The sequence below is a fragment of the Rhea americana genome, unplaced genomic scaffold (assembly GCF_003343005.1).
Source record: "Rhea americana isolate MKP2758 unplaced genomic scaffold, rheAme1 scaffold_193, whole genome shotgun sequence".
NCBI classification, from domain to species: domain Eukaryota; kingdom Metazoa; phylum Chordata; class Aves; order Rheiformes; family Rheidae; genus Rhea; species Rhea americana.
In genome coordinates, this window is record NW_028186072.1 from 668,078 (window position 1) to 685,936 (window position 17,859).

Below are 17,859 nucleotides of genomic sequence, written 5' to 3' on the forward strand. Positions count from 1 at the left end.
GGATATGGTGTTGAACACTGTTACTAATTGGTTCGGCTCAAGTGAGGCTGCCCTGCATATCTGTGCAAACAGCTTGATTTCTCAGTATTACATCTCTTTTGAAGGGCTTCTCCCTTCTCCATGTTAGATCACTGTTCTTGCTCTGCCAGTATTAAGACCTCGTTCTTGATCTGTGGAGCTTAAGAGGCTTTTTGACTTTCTTGTCTTTTTTCCTGTGGCTMTGTGTTGGGTTGGAAAATCCAAAGCTCTGAGAACATCTGCCTTTTTTTAATATGCGCTTTGAGTTGACCTCATACTTTGGAGTCTTTGGTTGACTTTCAGCGTGGTCTGGTTTTACTGAGAAGAGGGTTCTGCCCAAGTTCTGTGCTGATCTTGGGGTTGACTTAGTCACCTTGCTTTTGAGAATTTTTAAGATTTCATTTGAATCACTTTCTTAATTTTTTTTTAGCCCTCTTAGGTATTTCTCAGATCTCTCTTCCAATACCAGATGTTTGGTACTGGAGTCAAATCTGTTTATATTCAGCATTCAATCTTACCTTAGTACCACTTTTTTTCTACTGTGTTTTTTCTCCAGTTATCACTGGTAAAACAACYGTGGTCCAAAGAATTTATTCTTTGACCTTCCTACCACTTAGATTTGTCAGCAGCTATCTTTGTTAGAGGTCCAAGAGTTTAAACGCTGACAAGATGATCTATTTTCAGCCTATTTCTGATGTTGCCAATGATGATTTTCAGTCTATATTCTATGGGGCCTGATTTGTGCAAAGGGCTATTGCACTAGGTATCGCTGAGCATGGTCTGTGGTTGATGAAGTTGTGCACAGATGATCTTGATCATGTCTCAGGCCAATTGCAAGATGTGTCAAACCTGTTGCAGACTTCCCTTTGATGCTGTTCTATTTGTTTCTTGGATACTGCATTCTTGTAAGGAGCTGCTGGGGGTCAGACTAGCATGTGGTTGACCTCCTGCCAGCAGGTGCATGGGTCCTGGAAACAAGTGAGCCATACTGATACGTCTGTTTCTCTTTGTTGCCATTACAATATTCCTGATCCACCTTGGGATTTCTTACATCAGTCATCTCAGATCCTACTCTTTCTGTTATCTCTGGGAGTTGCAGGGTATTGTATACTGGATATTTCCAGAGAACTAGAAAGAAATGGTGGTGACACCTCTGTATGTCAGACAGCATGATGATCTGTCTGCAGGTTTACCTTCCCAGTCCTGGCACTGCCACACTGGTATGTCCTGTCTTTGGACAACCCTTTTTATGAGGAACTATTGTGCTAAGGTGGGTTTCTATTCTGGTTGCTCAGAGTGCTAAATCTTCACTAGCTTATTCTTCTGGTAGCTGGTCTCAGGCACAATACTGTATCCCCATTTCTCTACCTGGAAAACTAGCTGAGATCAGATTCTTCAAAATCCTTCAGAAACCTGATTCTTAAGATAAGTAGTCAGAGATCATATCTTTCCATGTAGTCTGTCTTTAGGGTTCCCAAGGCCAGCCTGGACCAGTACAGACAGGATATGACCTATGAAGTGTCTGATCATATGTCTGAACACCCATGCAAATGTCAAGGTGGGCTCCCACTCGTGATAGCTTCATGCCCTTCAGATTTTCTGAATAGAAACCCTCTCATTTTGTGTCTGGAAAGTGTTGCAAACATTACAGAAGTCTTTCTCTCTCTCTCCTATTGAGATACCTCCTAATAGGTGGTACTTTTCTGGGAGGTTTGGAACCCAGAATTCCAGTGTCAATGGTCCCCGAAGGAACAGAAACTTCAAAACTTGGGCACTGAACAAAACATTCAGAATTTGTTAGTCATACTTCCAGTGTTTCTGTACCCAGGTTGATCAACAGCATAAGCTTCAACACACAAGGAGTGATAAGGTGATTTCTCTCTCTTGTCCTGAGAAACAATTGTCTTCTGGGACTGGTGATTTGAGAACCATTCCCTGGTGTCAGCGATCCTCTTGGAACTTCAAATGTTCTAGCTGAGGGGCTGAAGCAGGTTTTGTAGCTAGATCATAAACAGCAGTTTTTAAAATAACTTTCAGAATTAGAATTAAGTAAGCCTGTTTGCACGGGACCATGCACCTGCAAGCCAGGTGTTGTGCTGCATCCCTGCTGTGGGATGCCATTCTGACCCCGCAGTGATGCTGGCATGGGCCTCTGGTCCTCTCGCCTCCGTCTTGGAGACTTCAGTCAAGACAAGACAGAATAGTGTGTTATGTTCTGATTCGCTCTGTTGTTCTTCAGCACCTCTGACGCTGATGTTGTCTTTGGGCTCTAAGAAGTAGCCGTAGAGGACATGTAATGGTGAAGAAAGAAAAACTGAAATATTTAGTTATATAGTTATAGATACATAGTCTAATTTCTTACAGAGAGTTTAGTAGTTGTTATGCTGTGAATGCAGAACATATACAAAAATTTATATGTTAACAGTAGTCAATTAATAAATGGATTGATATRATTACATGGGAATGGGGTGGGGGCATTGGTTTTTGTTTCTTTGGGGGAATGTGGTACAATGGCACATCAAATTTTCTTTGGATATCTCTATTTTGATGCATCAGTAGAATTTAGTGGATTGGAAATCATTAACACAGCATCCTCTAGCAGGCTTTTAACATAAACTTGTTTTTGGCAGTCTCGTGCTGGAGCAAGTCAAGACTAGCTGGCATATAAAAAGGAAATGCTAAGGAGCTTGTCGTAAAAACTGTGTGAAAGAAATGTAAAGCTCCGATGAGAAGAAGAGCTGAAACCTAACCCGTAACTTTACTCTTGCTCACATTATTTAAGGGCTAGATGCCCCTTTTTATATTCTGGTGATTACAGAGCAATTCTCAGATTTCATAAGAGCTTGAACAACCTTATTACAACAATTACTGTGTTGCTTCATGCTAAAACTCTTTTACTATCGCATTTGGCAATACAAGCTACGAGTTTATTTTTAAAGCAGATTTGGCCACTTGGATAGCACATGAGACTCCCTTTTTACTAAAAAAGAACATAGAAAAAGGGTGGAATGAACAAAGCTTACCATACGGGCATGATTCCTCAAGCACTGTAACTTCARCTTTGTAAGATGGAGGTGCTTTTGTCAATGGAAGTGTCTTCGAAGTGTTTGATACTTTTCCTTTTGTGATTTATTTTTAACACTGCCTTAATGGCTGCCTCTAAAGAGGAAAAAGAGAAGAAGGGGTTAAATAGGAATTGGCTTATAAAAAGTCTGTTCATTCTTTSTCTGTCTCTTGAGTGACTGATCCTTTCTATAGGCTTAAATCTGTTCTGGTACATTTTGAGTTTACACACAAACTGTAGATCTGTGTGTTTATATATCTTCATCTGTGTAACATCTTGGGTGCTCTGCTTGGCTTTCCCAGCGCCTAGGAATTCATTGTTATTCTGCATTTCTGATTAATTGAGAGTATTGCTGTAAGCTATGAGAAGGTTAGCAGTAGTCAGAGTCACAGGAGCTTTAATAGTGATTTGTTTTGCTGTGTCTGGAAGTCAGGACATATCTGAAGTTTAGATTCTGTTTTTAGGCATTCTGGAATGAAATCATTGCCTGTCTGAGGAGATGCATTCTGATATGAAATCTGGAAGTATTTAGCAAAGGTATAATATATTTCCTTTTTTTTTTTCCAAAACCAGAATAATACAGAGAAATATATGCTAGCCCTTGTGTACCCAAATAAGATTGATTCCTTACAAAACTCCACTGTTGGTCTTTTGAAAGTAGTGCTTTTGGAAATAGTAGTGGTGGAACCCCACTAAAAAGTTAAAATAACTGTCAGTAGTTATCATGGGAAGCCTGGAATAAAATTCACTTGTYTGAACCAGCTTAAGACCGAGTGCCAGTTATCCAGTCTGGATTGTAGACATGCTGAATASAGGAACGTTTGGATGCGGAAAGGAAGAAGCCTTCTGTTGTTTGGTGATGGGTTGTAGTAGTTACTCACAAAATGGAAACGGTGCATGTGTTTGTGCTCTCTGGTACTACAGAAACTAAGGAAAACAAAGGTTTCTCTTAGCAGCTCCTGAACCTTGAGTGGCTTACTAACCTTTTCACTGCTGGGAGAAAAAAAAGATTTGGAAAAATTATGAACATTGTAGTGAAGGTACTGTTAAACTTTTCTGCAGTTACATAAATTCCTTGACTGTGCAAAAGCAATCTGGAGATTCCAGATGAAGATTGCAGCTTTCTGTAGTGTGCTGCAGGTACCCTGCCTGTGGTCATATCTCAGCAACTGCTTCTCTGAGAGAAGTCTGTTCCCAGAACGTGTCTCCACTTTGTCAGATGCRTAAAATATTAAATGGGAAAACTTTTTGAAGAAGACTGCTTTGGCCATTTTTCCTTTCTTGAACCTCAAAAAAGCRGAAATCTAAACTGTGAGATATAACTGTGAGATCTAAACTGTTACAATTCTTCCCTCTGGAGTCAGGGATCTAAAAATTGTGGAAAAATTGTGGAAAATCTCAAATGTTAGAATTTATTTATTATTTTTCCTTTTTTCCTGGAGGTGGATAAATGTGGTGTCTTATTCTTGCAGTGAGCTTGCATTTCTCTGCTACAGAATTTGATAATTCTGGCTCCCTTTTACCTACCTAAGAAGCAGCAGCTGAAAAACAGATGAGGAAGCTTCTGCTAGGGCTTGGCACACCCGTGTTCAAGGTGCCGCTTGCTCAGCCCGTTTTGTGGTTACACCCATCCTTGCACAGGCTCTTAGCACTTAACCCTGTGCTGCATCTACTGCAATGTGAGTTTGTCTGCGATGTTAAGAAAGAGCATTTTTAAGTATTTTAATAAGCAGTAGAAATGAGAAAAGAAAAAAATAATCACAGAAAATGTTTTCTATTCTTCTATTTCTGTTCTTCTTTCTGTTCTTCAGAGTTTTCATAWAATTCGTCATTACTGTTACTCGTTTTGTGTTACTCGTTTTATGTTACTCTGTAACCAAACTTAAAAATTGTCCAGTATCCTGCTTTTTAATCCAAAACTGGATGTATATCTTTGCTGGGAGTCCTGGAGATGCTGTATGAGTTACGCTGGCACGAGTGATTTCAGAATTCCAGTTTGCGACGGTTCACGCCGGATTCTTGCCCTAGTACATCCGGCCTTGCCGGGCGCGGGCCTTTTGCCGTGGTTTCACCTGGCTGCCCCCCCGACTGCTGCACTGTGTCAGCAGGCTTAATAAAACATTTTCAGACTCCTCCTGCCACGTTTCTCCGAGAGGCTGCTGAAGYATTGAGTATTTTATCAGCTTCATATATCGAGAAGTTGATACATGTAGTTTTGCCAAAGCAGCCAGATTACTCCCTTAACCGCTGTACGCGTGTGGGGGCAGTGAATTCCCGAATAGCGCCTAATCCYGGGAGGCAGGCGCTGTTTGAGGGAACGCTGGCTCACGGAGGAGCGCGGAGCCCACGCAGAGCTGCCTGGGCCTTCGTTCAGCCCCCAGCCCCACGAGGGCGGGCGTTACCGGGGCGAGCCCGGGGCGCAGTGCGCGGCGGGTTCCTGAGCGCCGCTCCGCCGCCCCAGCGCGACGGAGGCCGGGGAGCCCGCGGGCGGCCGTACCTAACGGGTGGCGGCTCTGCCTCCGCCGGGCCGCGCAGAGCCGCCCCCGACCGCGCTGGCCGCTGCAAGCRGGATCGGCTCTGGGAACCGCAGCGGCGCGGTGGGGAAGGCCCCGGCGCGCCTGGGGAGCAGGAAAGCGGAGCGGGGGGCCGCGGGGAGCCGCAGGGCTTTGGGTTGGGAATGGGGATTCTCCTCAGGCACCATCTGTTTGGGCTGCCCATGACGGGAGGGCAGGACGGTGGTGAGATGGCGGCCCTCCAGGCGGGGAGCTGCCAGGGAGGGGAGGCTGCTGCAGCTGCCTTCCTCGGTGCACGGTCAGCAAAGCCTGGAGCGGCAGGGGGCCAGGCTCGCCCAAGGCTGGCAGCAGCCACAGCCTCCCCATTGCTCAGCGGCGGGATGCCATGTCACAGGGCAGCCGGGGGCGCCATGTCTCATGGTGGGGGGGGCGGCAGTAGGGCACCATTTTGTGCAGTGGTGCCATGTCGGTGCGGTGAGGCGGTGGCAGCGGGGTGCCATGTCTCATGGCAGGGGGGGCGGCAGTAGGGCACCATTTTGCGCAGTGGTGCCATGTCGTGTGGTGAGGCGGCGGCCGGGGGGTGCCATGTCTCATGGTGGGGGGGGGCGGCAGTAGGGCACCATTTTGCGCAGTGGTGCCATGTCGTGTGGTGAGATGACAGCAGGGGGCTGCCATGTCTCATGGCGGGGGGGACAGGGAGGCATCATTTTGTGCAGCGGTGCTGTATTGTACGGCGGCAGGGGGGCGCCGTGTTGCATGGCAGGGGGGGCGGCAGCAGGGTGCCATTTTGCGCAGTGGTGCCATGTCGTGCGGCAAGGTGGCGGCCAGGGGTGCCGTGTTGCATGGCGGGGGGTTGGCAGCAGGGTGCCATTTTGTGCAGTGGTTCCATGTCGTGCGGCGAGGTGGCGGCTGGGGGCACCACGTTGCGCTGCAAGGTGCCATGTCGCACAGCAGTGGCAYGTCGCATGGTGAGGGGGGGCAGGTGGGGGACCCTTCCTGCCTGCCCCCCCTGCCCACCCATTGCCACAAAACGCTAAGCTACTGGGGGAGCTGCAGTCTGGAGGCCGCTTCGGCGTTGGTGAGCAGCCCTGTGGGTTAGAGCCAGCAGCGTTACCCCCGGCTCCCTCCCAGGTCTCATGGGGGACTGAAGGTGTGCTGTGTGCCGCCGAGAGGGCTGCTTTTTTTTATTAGGACATACTTTAATTTTCTGCAGCAGAAAGAAAACAAGTTATCTCTCAACTTCTGTATAAATATGCAAGCARAAATTCTGGAACTTGGAACTGCAAAATCAAGATTCGGTGGCCGACGCTCTTGTGTCTGGCTCTTGTGTGGGGTTTGTATGYGTTGCTTTCATGAGCGTCTTCGATCTTCTGCATAATATCTTTTCTACAAATGGCTTGCACAGGAACATGTATATCAAAGGGTCCATGCAGACGTTCGTGGTGGCGAGCCACAGCGTGCTTTCCTTGGCCACAAAAAGCTGGTTCTGCAGGCGGCAGTCCATCCTGCCTCTGGTCTGACTTAGGGTGTAAGGGACCCTGCAGAAGTGAAATGGAGCAAAACACAGGAAAAACACAGTAAAAACAATGAATACTTTCCCCTTTATCTTTTGTTGGCTTTTGTTATCTTTCCTCTGTGTCTTTGTGTAAGACTCGTACACCTTCTTGGCAATAACGATGTAGAACAGCAGCATGAGGACTAGAACRGTCCAGAAGATGAACTGACAAATGTAGTTGACAGCTTCGTGCCACTTGAGCCCGAAGTCGCTCTTCAGCGAAGCACACTTCTTCACGGCTCGTGGTGTCGCTTTCTTGTTTGATAAGATCATATTTGGCAGAGAGAGAACAAAGAAAAAGAGCCAGACCAGGCCTGCAAGGATTTTTGCTGAGGTGACGTTTTGCACCCAGAACTTCCCAAAAGGTCTCACAATCTTGAGAAACCTGTCAAAAGCAATGAGACCAAGTAGTACAATACTAATATACATGGTTTCATAAAACACCACAGCTGAAAAGCGGCACACAAATGCTTTGAGTTGCCACGGTCCCAGGCCAGAGTCTGTAAGGATCTTCAGAGGAAGCATCAGAGTCATTATAAAATCAGAAACTACTGTATTTTTCAAGTAGACAATGAAAGTAGATGTGCTTGGAATATGGAAGAAAGCCCAAAAAGCCAAGCTGTTCAGTGAAAGTCCCAGAAGGAAGACAAACGTATACAGTGTTGGGAACACCAGGTGGATAATCCTGGTGTCTCGGTGGCATGGTGGGGAGGAGGGTGTTCCGCTGGAATTACTGATGATACTCCCATTTGCAAATTCTCCCATCGTTTGAAACAGACTGAGGGGGGAATAAAACATAAAAGGCAACAGTTTTATATTTGAAATGACATGTTCTTCACTGTGCCTAGCAGGTGTATACAGACGAACAAAACTCCTCTCAATGTACATACCTTAAATAGATTGACCAATTTCCCTTTTCATTTAAAATCTAAGTTTTGTCTAAGTCTTTTATAAGCTGATGCCCTCTAATAAAGTTAAAAATGGTRTATATTCCTTATTGAGGCCTAATATAACATAATAGCAAAATGTAGCAGCAGAATGCCTAGAAGACAGTTTGCATTTACATGGAAATATATTTTAAAATATAATAATACATTGAATAGAAATTTTATGCTTATGGCCCAAAAGCAATATTATTCTGGGGAAGCGGCTTCTGATATTTCTTACCAAGCACAGACCATTTTTTCATTTCCCAGTGCAGATCTAAATAACGTCTTTTCAGGATAAAATGCATGCTCCTGATCATCAGCCTCTTTTACACATCAGAGCCAGACTCCCTGCCTGCCCCGTTACACYGTGAGAGCACGACGATGCCGCAAGTACCTGTACAAGTGTGGCAGCAGCGTCTTTGTCTATCTGCTTTTCGTGCGCCGTTCCTCTGCTGACAGAAACCTTGAGCAAAGTATTAGGAATGGGGAAATGTGCATAAAGATGAGACTTTTTCTGCTGGTGATTTTGTGTTGTTTCCTTCCCCATTTTCATGTATTGCCCTWGTTAGTTAATCACATCTTGCTCTGCCTTTTGCTGTGTGGCAAGAAGTAAAATTCGTTTTCCTTTATTGATGAAGAAAGAAAATGACTGTGTCCATCAAAATAGGCACATTTTCTGGCTTTGTGTGTGCGTGGTACAGATCTGATGGCAGCTATATTGTGCCATTAAAATTTGTTTCCTTTAGAGACAAGAAATGATAGAACATAGAGCATTTCCAGAAATCTTCAAATTTAGCTCTGAGGTAGKTTTTTTTTTTTTTTAATGTGTGTGTGAATACCTGTAGATTTCTGGATAATGATAGTCATTGTTAAGTGACTGATTGGCTTATTAGTTTCAGGAAAATTCTTTTCTTAGTCTTCTCTTAAAATGGAATGAAGCACCACAAACTTACTCAACTACAAAATCACATGCACCAACATATTTGGAAACCCAGTATCTTTTCTCTGTAGACTGAGCAATAAGCCAGTTAAACAACTGAAGGCATGAAAAACTACAGTCCTTTTGTTGTGCTGTGTATGTTTTACACTGGAATGAACAGCTAAGGATTGAAATCTGCTGGATAATAATTAATATTAGAAGAGTCAGGAAAGAGGAGGAATGAAAACCATAAGCAGCCTTAAACTGTGAAATACATTTTCTTTGTGAGASTGTGTATGTTGGCAGTGAACCAGAGTTTGACCTCCAGAATGGGATTTCTTATTTCTTTAGGAGTCTTTGAGGCAAGGTGATATGGCGTGGTGATTACAACAACCTTCTGTTTCTGGCAAGGCTGCTTTTGCTGCATGGTATGCTTTGTATTTATTGTGTTGATTTCCAAGATGAATAAAGTCCATGTTCTTTTTATCTCCACTAGTAAATATAATCACGAATGCTTGTGAAATCTTTTAGTTCTGGCAAAAATCTACTAATAACTTCTTGATCGAGTATTAAAGGGTCACTTCATTTTCTGTGAAACGCAAAATTCAGAACATGTGGAATCTAGTGTGCTTCTCTGTACCTATACCTTTTAGTATACGTTTAACTGAGTTGTGTGATTTGTCTTGTATTTTCCTGTCAACTGACATAATTTAGAGTTCTGACTCCTTACTTTGTGATTTGTAAAAGGCTCATGTTAAAGCCCTCTTTGTGGRCAGATGTGGATTGCTGTGGCTGTATTGAAGATAAGGTCATGTATAAGCATCTACGTTACAGTTAAGGTAGGTGCGTGTGCTGCTCTCTGTGTTAAATGGTTGGTCGAGAGTGTAGAGCCTTGAGGATGAGCAAGGTGAAGGTCACCCTCACCATCATCAGCATTTGAAATGTGTCTGAGTGCCTGACTTGAGTTCAGTTCTTGCATCAAAGGCTCTATAAAGCTGAGATAGTCCATTGCGATGCCCCAGAACTAATTTCCAAGGCAGCATCTTCTGCCTTTTCTTCCCTGCTCACCTCTTGACATTGCTCCCAACTTCAGACCCAGGTGYTAAGTACCTCTGGTTATCATCTCAGTGATTTCTGCTTAGTACGTAAGACAGCTGTAGTATCTGTTGCCTGTGTATCTTGTTTGATCAGGAGGAGCAACTGTCGGGTAATTGCCACTCTCTTTCTGTGTGCAGGTGCAAAAAATGTGAGGAATGGGTGTTGGTGTGGCAGTGGGGCGCATTGTGTTTCCCTTCCAGGCACCAGCTGGGAACTGGTCGATGCTGGGCACTAGCCAGTCGCAGAAAATGCTCTCAAGTGACTGATACGATTGCTTCCAGGGAAATAATGATTCCCTGTTTTTTGCAGTATAACCCAKTCTCTAATTGTAACCATTGTTAGTGCATATAGCAGTATCAGCAGTGCACAAAATAATTTGTAAAATGTTTGATTTATTCTGGCAGGCCGTCGGAGATGCATCAACTCCACTGCTGAGTACTGAAATATTAAGTAAACTGTTTTAACTCTGTAGGATGTTGGATATCAGTCTAGAAAATTCTTTGTGCCCTGCTAAGGACARGATAACCTTACTAGAGAAAAATGAGCAGGATAGTGGCTTTTGGAAGGACTCTTGCAAAGTGGCGAAACGAAGAGCTGTAATTTATTACAGTAGCCTAGGATCTTTTTCACATGTAGATGTTGTTATTTTTTTCCTATTTTTTTCTACTTTTCCAAATGAAATGACYTAAGTAGTTCATATTTTCGTATTGTGCATAGTTGCCCTCAGTAATCAGTAAAAATTTAACCTTGAGTCTTTCTTTCCGTGAAATTTTAAGGGAAWTCTGCAATCTGCAGATTGAAGTTTCAGACATTTTCCAATATAATATATTAATCTCTATAAAAGTGTATACTTTTTGTTTGCTCTTCACATAGTAAGGTAGAATATTTGAAGATTTAAGTCACATCTAGATAAGCCTGATTTTGAAATAATTAACTATGACATGGAACTATTAATTAGTGGCCAGTGTATTAAAAATCGCAAGCATATAATGCAATAAAAAAAATGTTACTCTGTTGCCAAAAGTCTGGACAGATTGGTAGATTATCTATATATGTCCTATATTTCTACTTGTATGACAATTGCATGGAAGGTGACAACTCCCTGTATTTAAAAATCATATTTACTGTAGATTTTATTTGCATCTCTCAGATCTTGTTTTGACGTGGCCAAATTTTTTCTGGGCTGAATTCAGTATGAACTGTAAAAATTAGATGGTTCATAATMTTATCCTGTAGCATTTCATGACTTTAGCTTAGCTTTTCCTTATAGTTCTAACTAGAAGTTCTGAGTTTTTCCTAGTAGTTCTAAGAAGTATATAGGCCATGATCAATTGATGCTCTTTTGCTTTATTCAAACTTTTTAATTTCTCYATTGACATTTTGCAACCAGTAACGTTAGTTCCAGTGTGCTTGTGCTTCATCTTCAGGACAAAAAAGAAGTTGGCAAAATTTGAGACATTGACTTCAGCAGAATGAGAACTGGTGCTTTTTTTATTCAAATAAACATAGCTGTCTAAATAGCGATACAGTTGGTTCTTAGCTCTATAACGGAGTCTCCCCTGTGTCATCTCTTTCATTCTGCTGTGCAGTCCGCGTTCTGAGTTCTGACGGCATTGTGTGTTTGCACAGCATGTTTAGCAAGGACTTTCTAAAGGATTTGCAAAGAAAAAAGTATATGAATGGGTCTAGACAGGCATTTAGTGATGTCAGCCAGAGTGTGCTCTCTTTCAAGTAAAACAAGGTCGTCTGAGCAGAGCATTCAAAAACATGTCTTGTTTGGCTTAAAGTGTAGGGAATTCTAGTAAAATGGAAAGGCACAAAACAAATAAAGAACACTGCGATAATGATAAAAACCTTCAGATTTACAGTCTTTTTGGATGCTGCTTTTCCTGTGCATTTTGTCCTTTTATAGGATTTGTAGAGTTCTTTGGTTATGAGTATATAACATACAACTATGACTGCTAAATTAACCCAGAAGATCAATTGACAAATGTAGTTTACAGTTTCATGCCACACTAAGCCGAACTCGGATTTCAAGAGAGCACACTTCTTTACGTTTTTAGGTGTCTTTTTCTTGTTTGTTAGAATCATATTGGGTAGTGAAAGAGTAAACATTGATATCCAAATTGCAGTGGACAGGATCTTGGCACCTAAAAGGCTCCTTGTGGTTGGTGTTCTGAATGGCGAAGTGGCTTTCTGATAGCGATCAACAGTTATTAGACCAAGAAACAAAATGCTAATGTACATGGTGAAGTAAAACACAACCTGGGTGACCTGGCATACAAATCCTCTCAGTACCCATGGTACCAGCTTTGCATCACTAAGGATTTTAAATGGAAAAGTTAGGACCATGAGGATGTCAGAAATTACTGTGTTCTTGAGGAAGATGATGAAATTGGATTTACTGGATATTTTAAAAAAGATCCATGTTGCCAGGCCATTCATGGTGATACCCACCAGAAACAGAATTGTATAAAGCAAAGGAAAAATGACTTGACTGATTTTGTTATCACTGGTACAGTTGCTGTCGTTTCTAAAGTAGCTGAAGTTGTTTGTGGCTTTCATTTGCACTTCGTCTTTTCCCCCCTCCTTGTGAAAACAAAAAAGAGAAAAAGTTAAATTGGGAATCATCTCTGCCATAAGACTTTGACCTTTTAAATCTATTTTTAAATTTTTTAGGGACACCTTACATGGGGATTCTGGCWGCTGTAAGTTCTTGCATTTTACCTTGCTGTGGATGACATTTCTGTATATGGAGAGCTAGCACTAGATGAAGCAGTGTTTGGAACTGGGATCCTATCAGCCCCTCGCCCCTGCCTCATGTACTGAAGTAGGTGCGGGCGAGGTGAAGTGAGCCATGCCGTTCTCGGGGAGTCTGCGCATGGTGGTTGTCCCTACTGCCTTGGCTGGGCCAGCGCTGTGGCTTCTCGCCTGGCACCCAGGTCTCCAGTGCAGTTACTCATGGCACGCGAGGGCAGGACAGGGCTAGAATTTCATAAATGYGTGCGTGTCTTCCCAAACAGCTCTTTTTTCCTCTGAAGCAGGAGAGAGAAATGTCCTCTACATCCTTCTTAACATGGAAAAGGGGTATGCTTAAATGGCTTTTGACTGCAGATTTAGCAGGGACCATTTGAAATGAAAGGAATCAAATGCTTCTTTTAATTTTCTTTCTGCTTTGCTGATCATCTTTCTCAGTGGTATTGTTTTAGCCTGACGTTTTAGCTATTCCTGCAGCTGTTTTGTCTTTCTGTCTGTGCCTTGCCTGCTCAGGAACAACTCCTGTCTGCCCATGTTGAGCCAGTGTTTCAGCAAAGTGCCAGTTTCCAACCTGGACTTTAATTCAAAGGGTGAATCTGGCACCCCACAAAGTCACTCTTTGTTTTTTTCAAAGCAGGAATAAAGTGAGATGCAAGTAACTGCTCTTCAATATGCCTATTTAGCAGTTAGCTAAGTGTCTGTTATATTTAATACTTACACATTTACTACTAAATTCTCTTAGGTGAATTATTTGTGATTTTTTTTATGTATGTATTACGTATTTGTACCTTTACTTCTGATCTGACTCTTCTTCCTGTCATTGTCCTAAATGAGTTACCTTATCAGTGCTAAACTTAGTTTCACTGACTTAAACCAACTTGGAAAAGTTGCACAGAAGTTGTGGTGCTCTGCAGTTCTGCAGTGAGTATACATACAAAAACATCATTGAAACTATTGCATAACGCTGCTCACCTGTTAGTCCTGTATTACCATGAAATGAAGCTGCATAACCAAATAATGTGCTGACCAGTCTGTTACTCACAAGCACTGAACAGTTTGCATTGTGCTTACAAATAACTGGAGATGAGGACTAGCCTGAAAAACATYAGTTTTAATCTGAAAACCTTTATCAGATCCGATCCAAATTTGTTGGCTGAAAAAACAGGTAAGGATGTTGAATAAAAGTTGTCATGTTTTGAAAGGAGTATATTTTAGGTGTGTAGTGATAGAATTCTAAAAATTTATATATTACAGTATGCTCTATATCTTTGTAAAATAAGGTGCTTCARAGAGTTGAAGCTTAGTCAGTGTCCAAGTACTCTGACATTTTCCTTTTAAAAGGCCCAGAGTTTGATTTTCTTTATCTCAAAGGATTTGAAAAGAATTTCCAAATTGGCTTTKGTTTTGAATCATGTGAAAGACTTAATTGCAGATTCTGATTCAAATGACGTAARTATTGCATAAACGTGCAAAATCAGACAAAAAAATGAAATGAAAGAGAAAATTACCGTAGCGTGCTGTTGAGAAGCGATGAAATAGTTGTGTATGCCCTGGGATGGGAAGTTAAGGGTCATTTGCTGTTCCTTTTTMTGTATCTTCTGAGCAGGCAGGAGTGTTCATGTATACAGATCCTGCAGAGCAGAGAGCGAGTGGYGCAGGAGCCGTACATCCCAGTCTGAGGCTTAGGGCTCCATCCACGGGTTTTAAACCCTTTTCTTAGCCAAAGAAACAGCTGCCAATTCCAAGTGACGTTTTCAGTGCTTCTGCTTTTGTTTCCTCTAAAAGAGAGAAAGAAAAAGAATTTTCAAAAATAATTAGAGGTTTACTTCCTGCTTTTAACCTACACAGAGCCACTTTGTTAAAAATAGATCATTTATTTTATAAGACCATGCAACTTTTCCCAGTGGAGAGTAGCACTCCCACCTACTATYATTTTGCCTTGTGATTGTGTGGTACGTATTGCTTAATATTATTCTGATATATAGCCTTTTTTTAAAAAAAATTTTGAATTAGTCTCATTATATATAGAGAAGTGGTGATTTATTGGTTTAGAGAAGATAATTGTATTACTGCACAAAATATTTACACGTTACATGACTTTCAGAGCACTTCTCCATTAATTGCATTAATATTCCATAATATAGTTTATTAGAAACTAAATCTAGTCAGTTAACATTTAAATAAAGTATGCATATTTTAGTTTCTTTTGAATATACCAACTAGAATTTTGTGAGTTGAGCTGCATCTTCTTTTTAAYGAATTTGTATATAGCAATAAAAATGGTGTACAGTTGCTAGACATCKTGTCTTCTATTTACTAATTTACTTCTGAGTATCAATCCAGGGTACAATTTGGAGGGTCATCTGTCTCTTCAGTTTGTCCATATAGAGGCATACAGAATTCATAATACAAATTACATTTTTCCCTCTATATTTTCACTCCGTTTTGTGATTTCATTTGGCTCTGCTTCCCCGACATTGATAACCACAGGAGATGCTTTTGGAGTTAGAACATAATCATCATAGAATGGTAAGGTTGGAAGGGACCTCTAGAGATCGTTGAGTCCAATCCTCAGCATAGCCCATACAGGGACTGAACCCACGAGCTTGGCATTAGCAGCACCACCTCTAACCAACTGAGCTAAACCTGCCCCTGTAGTTAGGGGTTTCAGTGAAAGTTTGTTTTAAGTTTTGCTGATCATATTCAGGACAGAGTTCATAGCTTATTGTAGTCCAGGCTATTCAAGTCTCAATTCTGCAAGTGGTGACAGTAAAAAAGAAACGAGGCTTTATTCCTTGTTGTCTTTTCAGGATGAATCCTCAAGTCATGAATGTAACCAGCGCATGATTCTTCTTTATGGTGTTGGTAAAGAGCGTGATGAAGCAAGGCATCAGCTGAAGAAGATTACCAAAGATATCCTGAAAATTCTAAATAAGAAGAGTACAACTGAAACGGGTGGTAAATGCTTTAACACTGCTGTATGATAGTCTGTAATGAAGATCATGGGAATGGAGGTGCTCAGCAAGTCGTTGGGAGCCATGCATGTTTAAATGCAATTTGGCTTTCATCCMCTTCAAAGTCAATCGGCAAAAACTGACCTTAGTCCTACAGCATGAAATGCCTTCTTTTGCACTGCCTTTCTGCTGCACTAGTGCAGTAAAAGGCTGCTTAAATCATAAACTCCTATTTTTCATGTTAATAACTTGACTGGAAACATTGCATTTAGACTAAAACCTGGAATATAAGATACTGATCTGTGAGTGATGTGTATTCCTTACCCTCCTAGTAAAACTATATGATTACTTTCAGGTCCTGTTAAATATCACTTCCCCCCCCACTGGAATAACCTCAAAGTAGTTTTTATATTGTTACGTGCTGTGGAATGTATTTTCCCCAAGTATAATTGAAAACAGACAATAGGATTTTCTGTAGTCATGAATGAAGTATTAYGATTTCTGTTAATTGTCTTTAAAGTGATAATAATGCAGAACTACTAGGGCTCCATTAAATATAAAATGACCAAAATAATTTTTTATCTGTTAAGTTGGGGATGAAGGGCAAAAAGCCAGGAAGAACAAACAAGAAGCATTTCCAACCCTAGAGACTGTGTTCACAAAACTACAGCAACTGTCATATTTTGATCAACATCAGGTGACATCTCAGGTACTTCTCTTGTATAAAATCATAGCCTTTAAGTTCTACTGTTGAGATATTAAATAGGAAGGAAACCTAGGTTTTAGAAATGTTTTGTGTATACCAGGAATTTTAAGTATGCTGCTTCTTCAAAGGCAAAAGAAAAATGCTGCTGTGGCATTTTAAAATATGTGCTTTGGTAAATATTTGGTGATTTATTTTAGATTTTTATTCTGTTTTTTTGCAAGATGCTTTTAGGCTGTAATGAATTTTGTATTATGAAAAGTTTGAAATCAATTTTGCATAAATTTCAATTAACTGCATTGTTTAGGGTTCATCAGTAAATTAGGCACTTATCAACCTCTCTCACATATGTATAAGGTATGTTACTGATCTGTATTAATGAAGGATAGTGAACTCTTCTGTGTTTTTCTGTAACAAACTGAGTATATGTCATTGGGAAACAGATGGGTAATGTGGTTTGTTCTTTTTGTGCTGTTAGAATTTATGTTCGACCTTCACCATTAAAAAGCTACTTTAGCGGCTGACTAGAGAACATAAATGATTTGTTTTAAATCACAAGTCTGACTTGTTTGGTTTACATAAGGACTTGAAATTGTGCAAACATATTAGCATAGAATTTCATAATTTTATGAGTTATTGTTTTAAAGTATATTTTAATAATCTGAGCCTGGTGTAAGAAAAAAAGTAAAGTGGATGAGGTATATGATAATTCTGAAATTGTTTCATAGCATGTTTGAATTAATTTATTATGTGTTTTGATGCAGGATAACATAGTAGTAGTTATCTGAAACTACTAAATAAAAATAATCGATACAGGAAGACTAAGACAAAAATGATTTTGCTCTTACTTTAAAGAAAAATTGTGTTTTAAAAATACTCCGTAGAATAAAAATCATATTGTAGGTATCAAGAACAGTTTGACCCTCAGCTGTAAAGCAGCAGCTATGAAGCTGCAGATCAGCTTTTTCTGTTTTGYTTTTTCACTACAAGAAATTAAACTGCGTTATAGCTGACTTGCAGGATAGCAGGGTAGTAGGTATATTCTATCCTTACACATAATTTATTAGTATCTTACATGCAAAATGCTCTCACTTGATACTTCCCATGTACAAAAAAGGGTTAGTAGAATACTGGTGTATTTGAGAAGCCTTCAGTAATCTAAGGGTTTTAAACATTTATTTTCACAGATTTCCAGTAACGTTCTTGAACAGATAACAAGTTTTGCCTCAGGAACATCGTATCATCTTCCCTTGGCTCACCATATACAGCTTATCTTCGATCTCATGGAACCAGCGCTGAATGTCAATGGGCTTATTGATTTTGCAGTACAGGTACAAAAAAAAAATCAC

General features: G+C 41.1%; 3 protein-coding genes across 4 annotated transcripts in view; 1 reads left to right on the forward strand and 2 right to left on the reverse strand.

The window, feature by feature from the left end:
• Nucleotides 1-17,859, forward strand: part of MED12L (mediator complex subunit 12L) — a 148,336-nt gene that overhangs the window by 84,020 nt on the left and 46,457 nt on the right. The window contains exons 16-18 of the mRNA XM_085302872.1: nucleotides 15,664-15,811; nucleotides 16,398-16,516; nucleotides 17,698-17,841. Coding sequence (XP_085158998.1) covers nucleotides 15,664-15,811; nucleotides 16,398-16,516; nucleotides 17,698-17,841 — 411 coding nt within the window. The remainder of the gene's footprint in view (nucleotides 1-15,663; nucleotides 15,812-16,397; nucleotides 16,517-17,697; nucleotides 17,842-17,859) is intronic.
• Nucleotides 6,773-8,780, reverse strand: P2RY13 (purinergic receptor P2Y13). Of its 2 annotated transcripts, XM_085302842.1 has the most exons (2): nucleotides 8,474-8,780; nucleotides 6,773-7,928 (listed from the first exon to the last, which is right to left on the reverse strand). In XM_085302842.1, the coding sequence occupies exon 2, from the start codon at nucleotides 7,913-7,915 to the stop codon at nucleotides 6,884-6,886; it is 1,032 nt and encodes a 343-aa protein (XP_085158968.1). In that variant the 5' UTR covers nucleotides 7,916-7,928; nucleotides 8,474-8,780; the 3' UTR covers nucleotides 6,773-6,883. The 2 variants fall into 2 exon arrangements, with proteins under 2 accessions (XP_085158968.1, XP_085158969.1); XM_085302843.1 differs by lacking the exon at nucleotides 8,474-8,780 and having other exon boundaries at nucleotides 6,773-7,939.
• Nucleotides 11,424-14,465, reverse strand: P2RY12 (purinergic receptor P2Y12). Its single transcript, XM_085302834.1, has 2 exons — nucleotides 14,362-14,465; nucleotides 11,424-12,685 (listed from the first exon to the last, which is right to left on the reverse strand). The coding sequence occupies exons 1-2, from the start codon at nucleotides 14,425-14,427 to the stop codon at nucleotides 11,639-11,641; spliced, it is 1,113 nt and encodes a 370-aa protein (XP_085158960.1). The 5' UTR covers nucleotides 14,428-14,465; the 3' UTR covers nucleotides 11,424-11,638.

Coding starts and splice junctions, on each gene's coding strand:
- P2RY12 (XM_085302834.1), bottom strand. CDS start 14,427: ATGACCCTTAACTTCCCATCCCAGGGCATACACAACTATTTCATCGCT. Junction 12,686..14,361: donor CTTCTCAACAGCACGCTACG/GTAATTTTCTCT, acceptor TGTTTTCACAAG/GAGGGGGGAAAAGACGAAGT.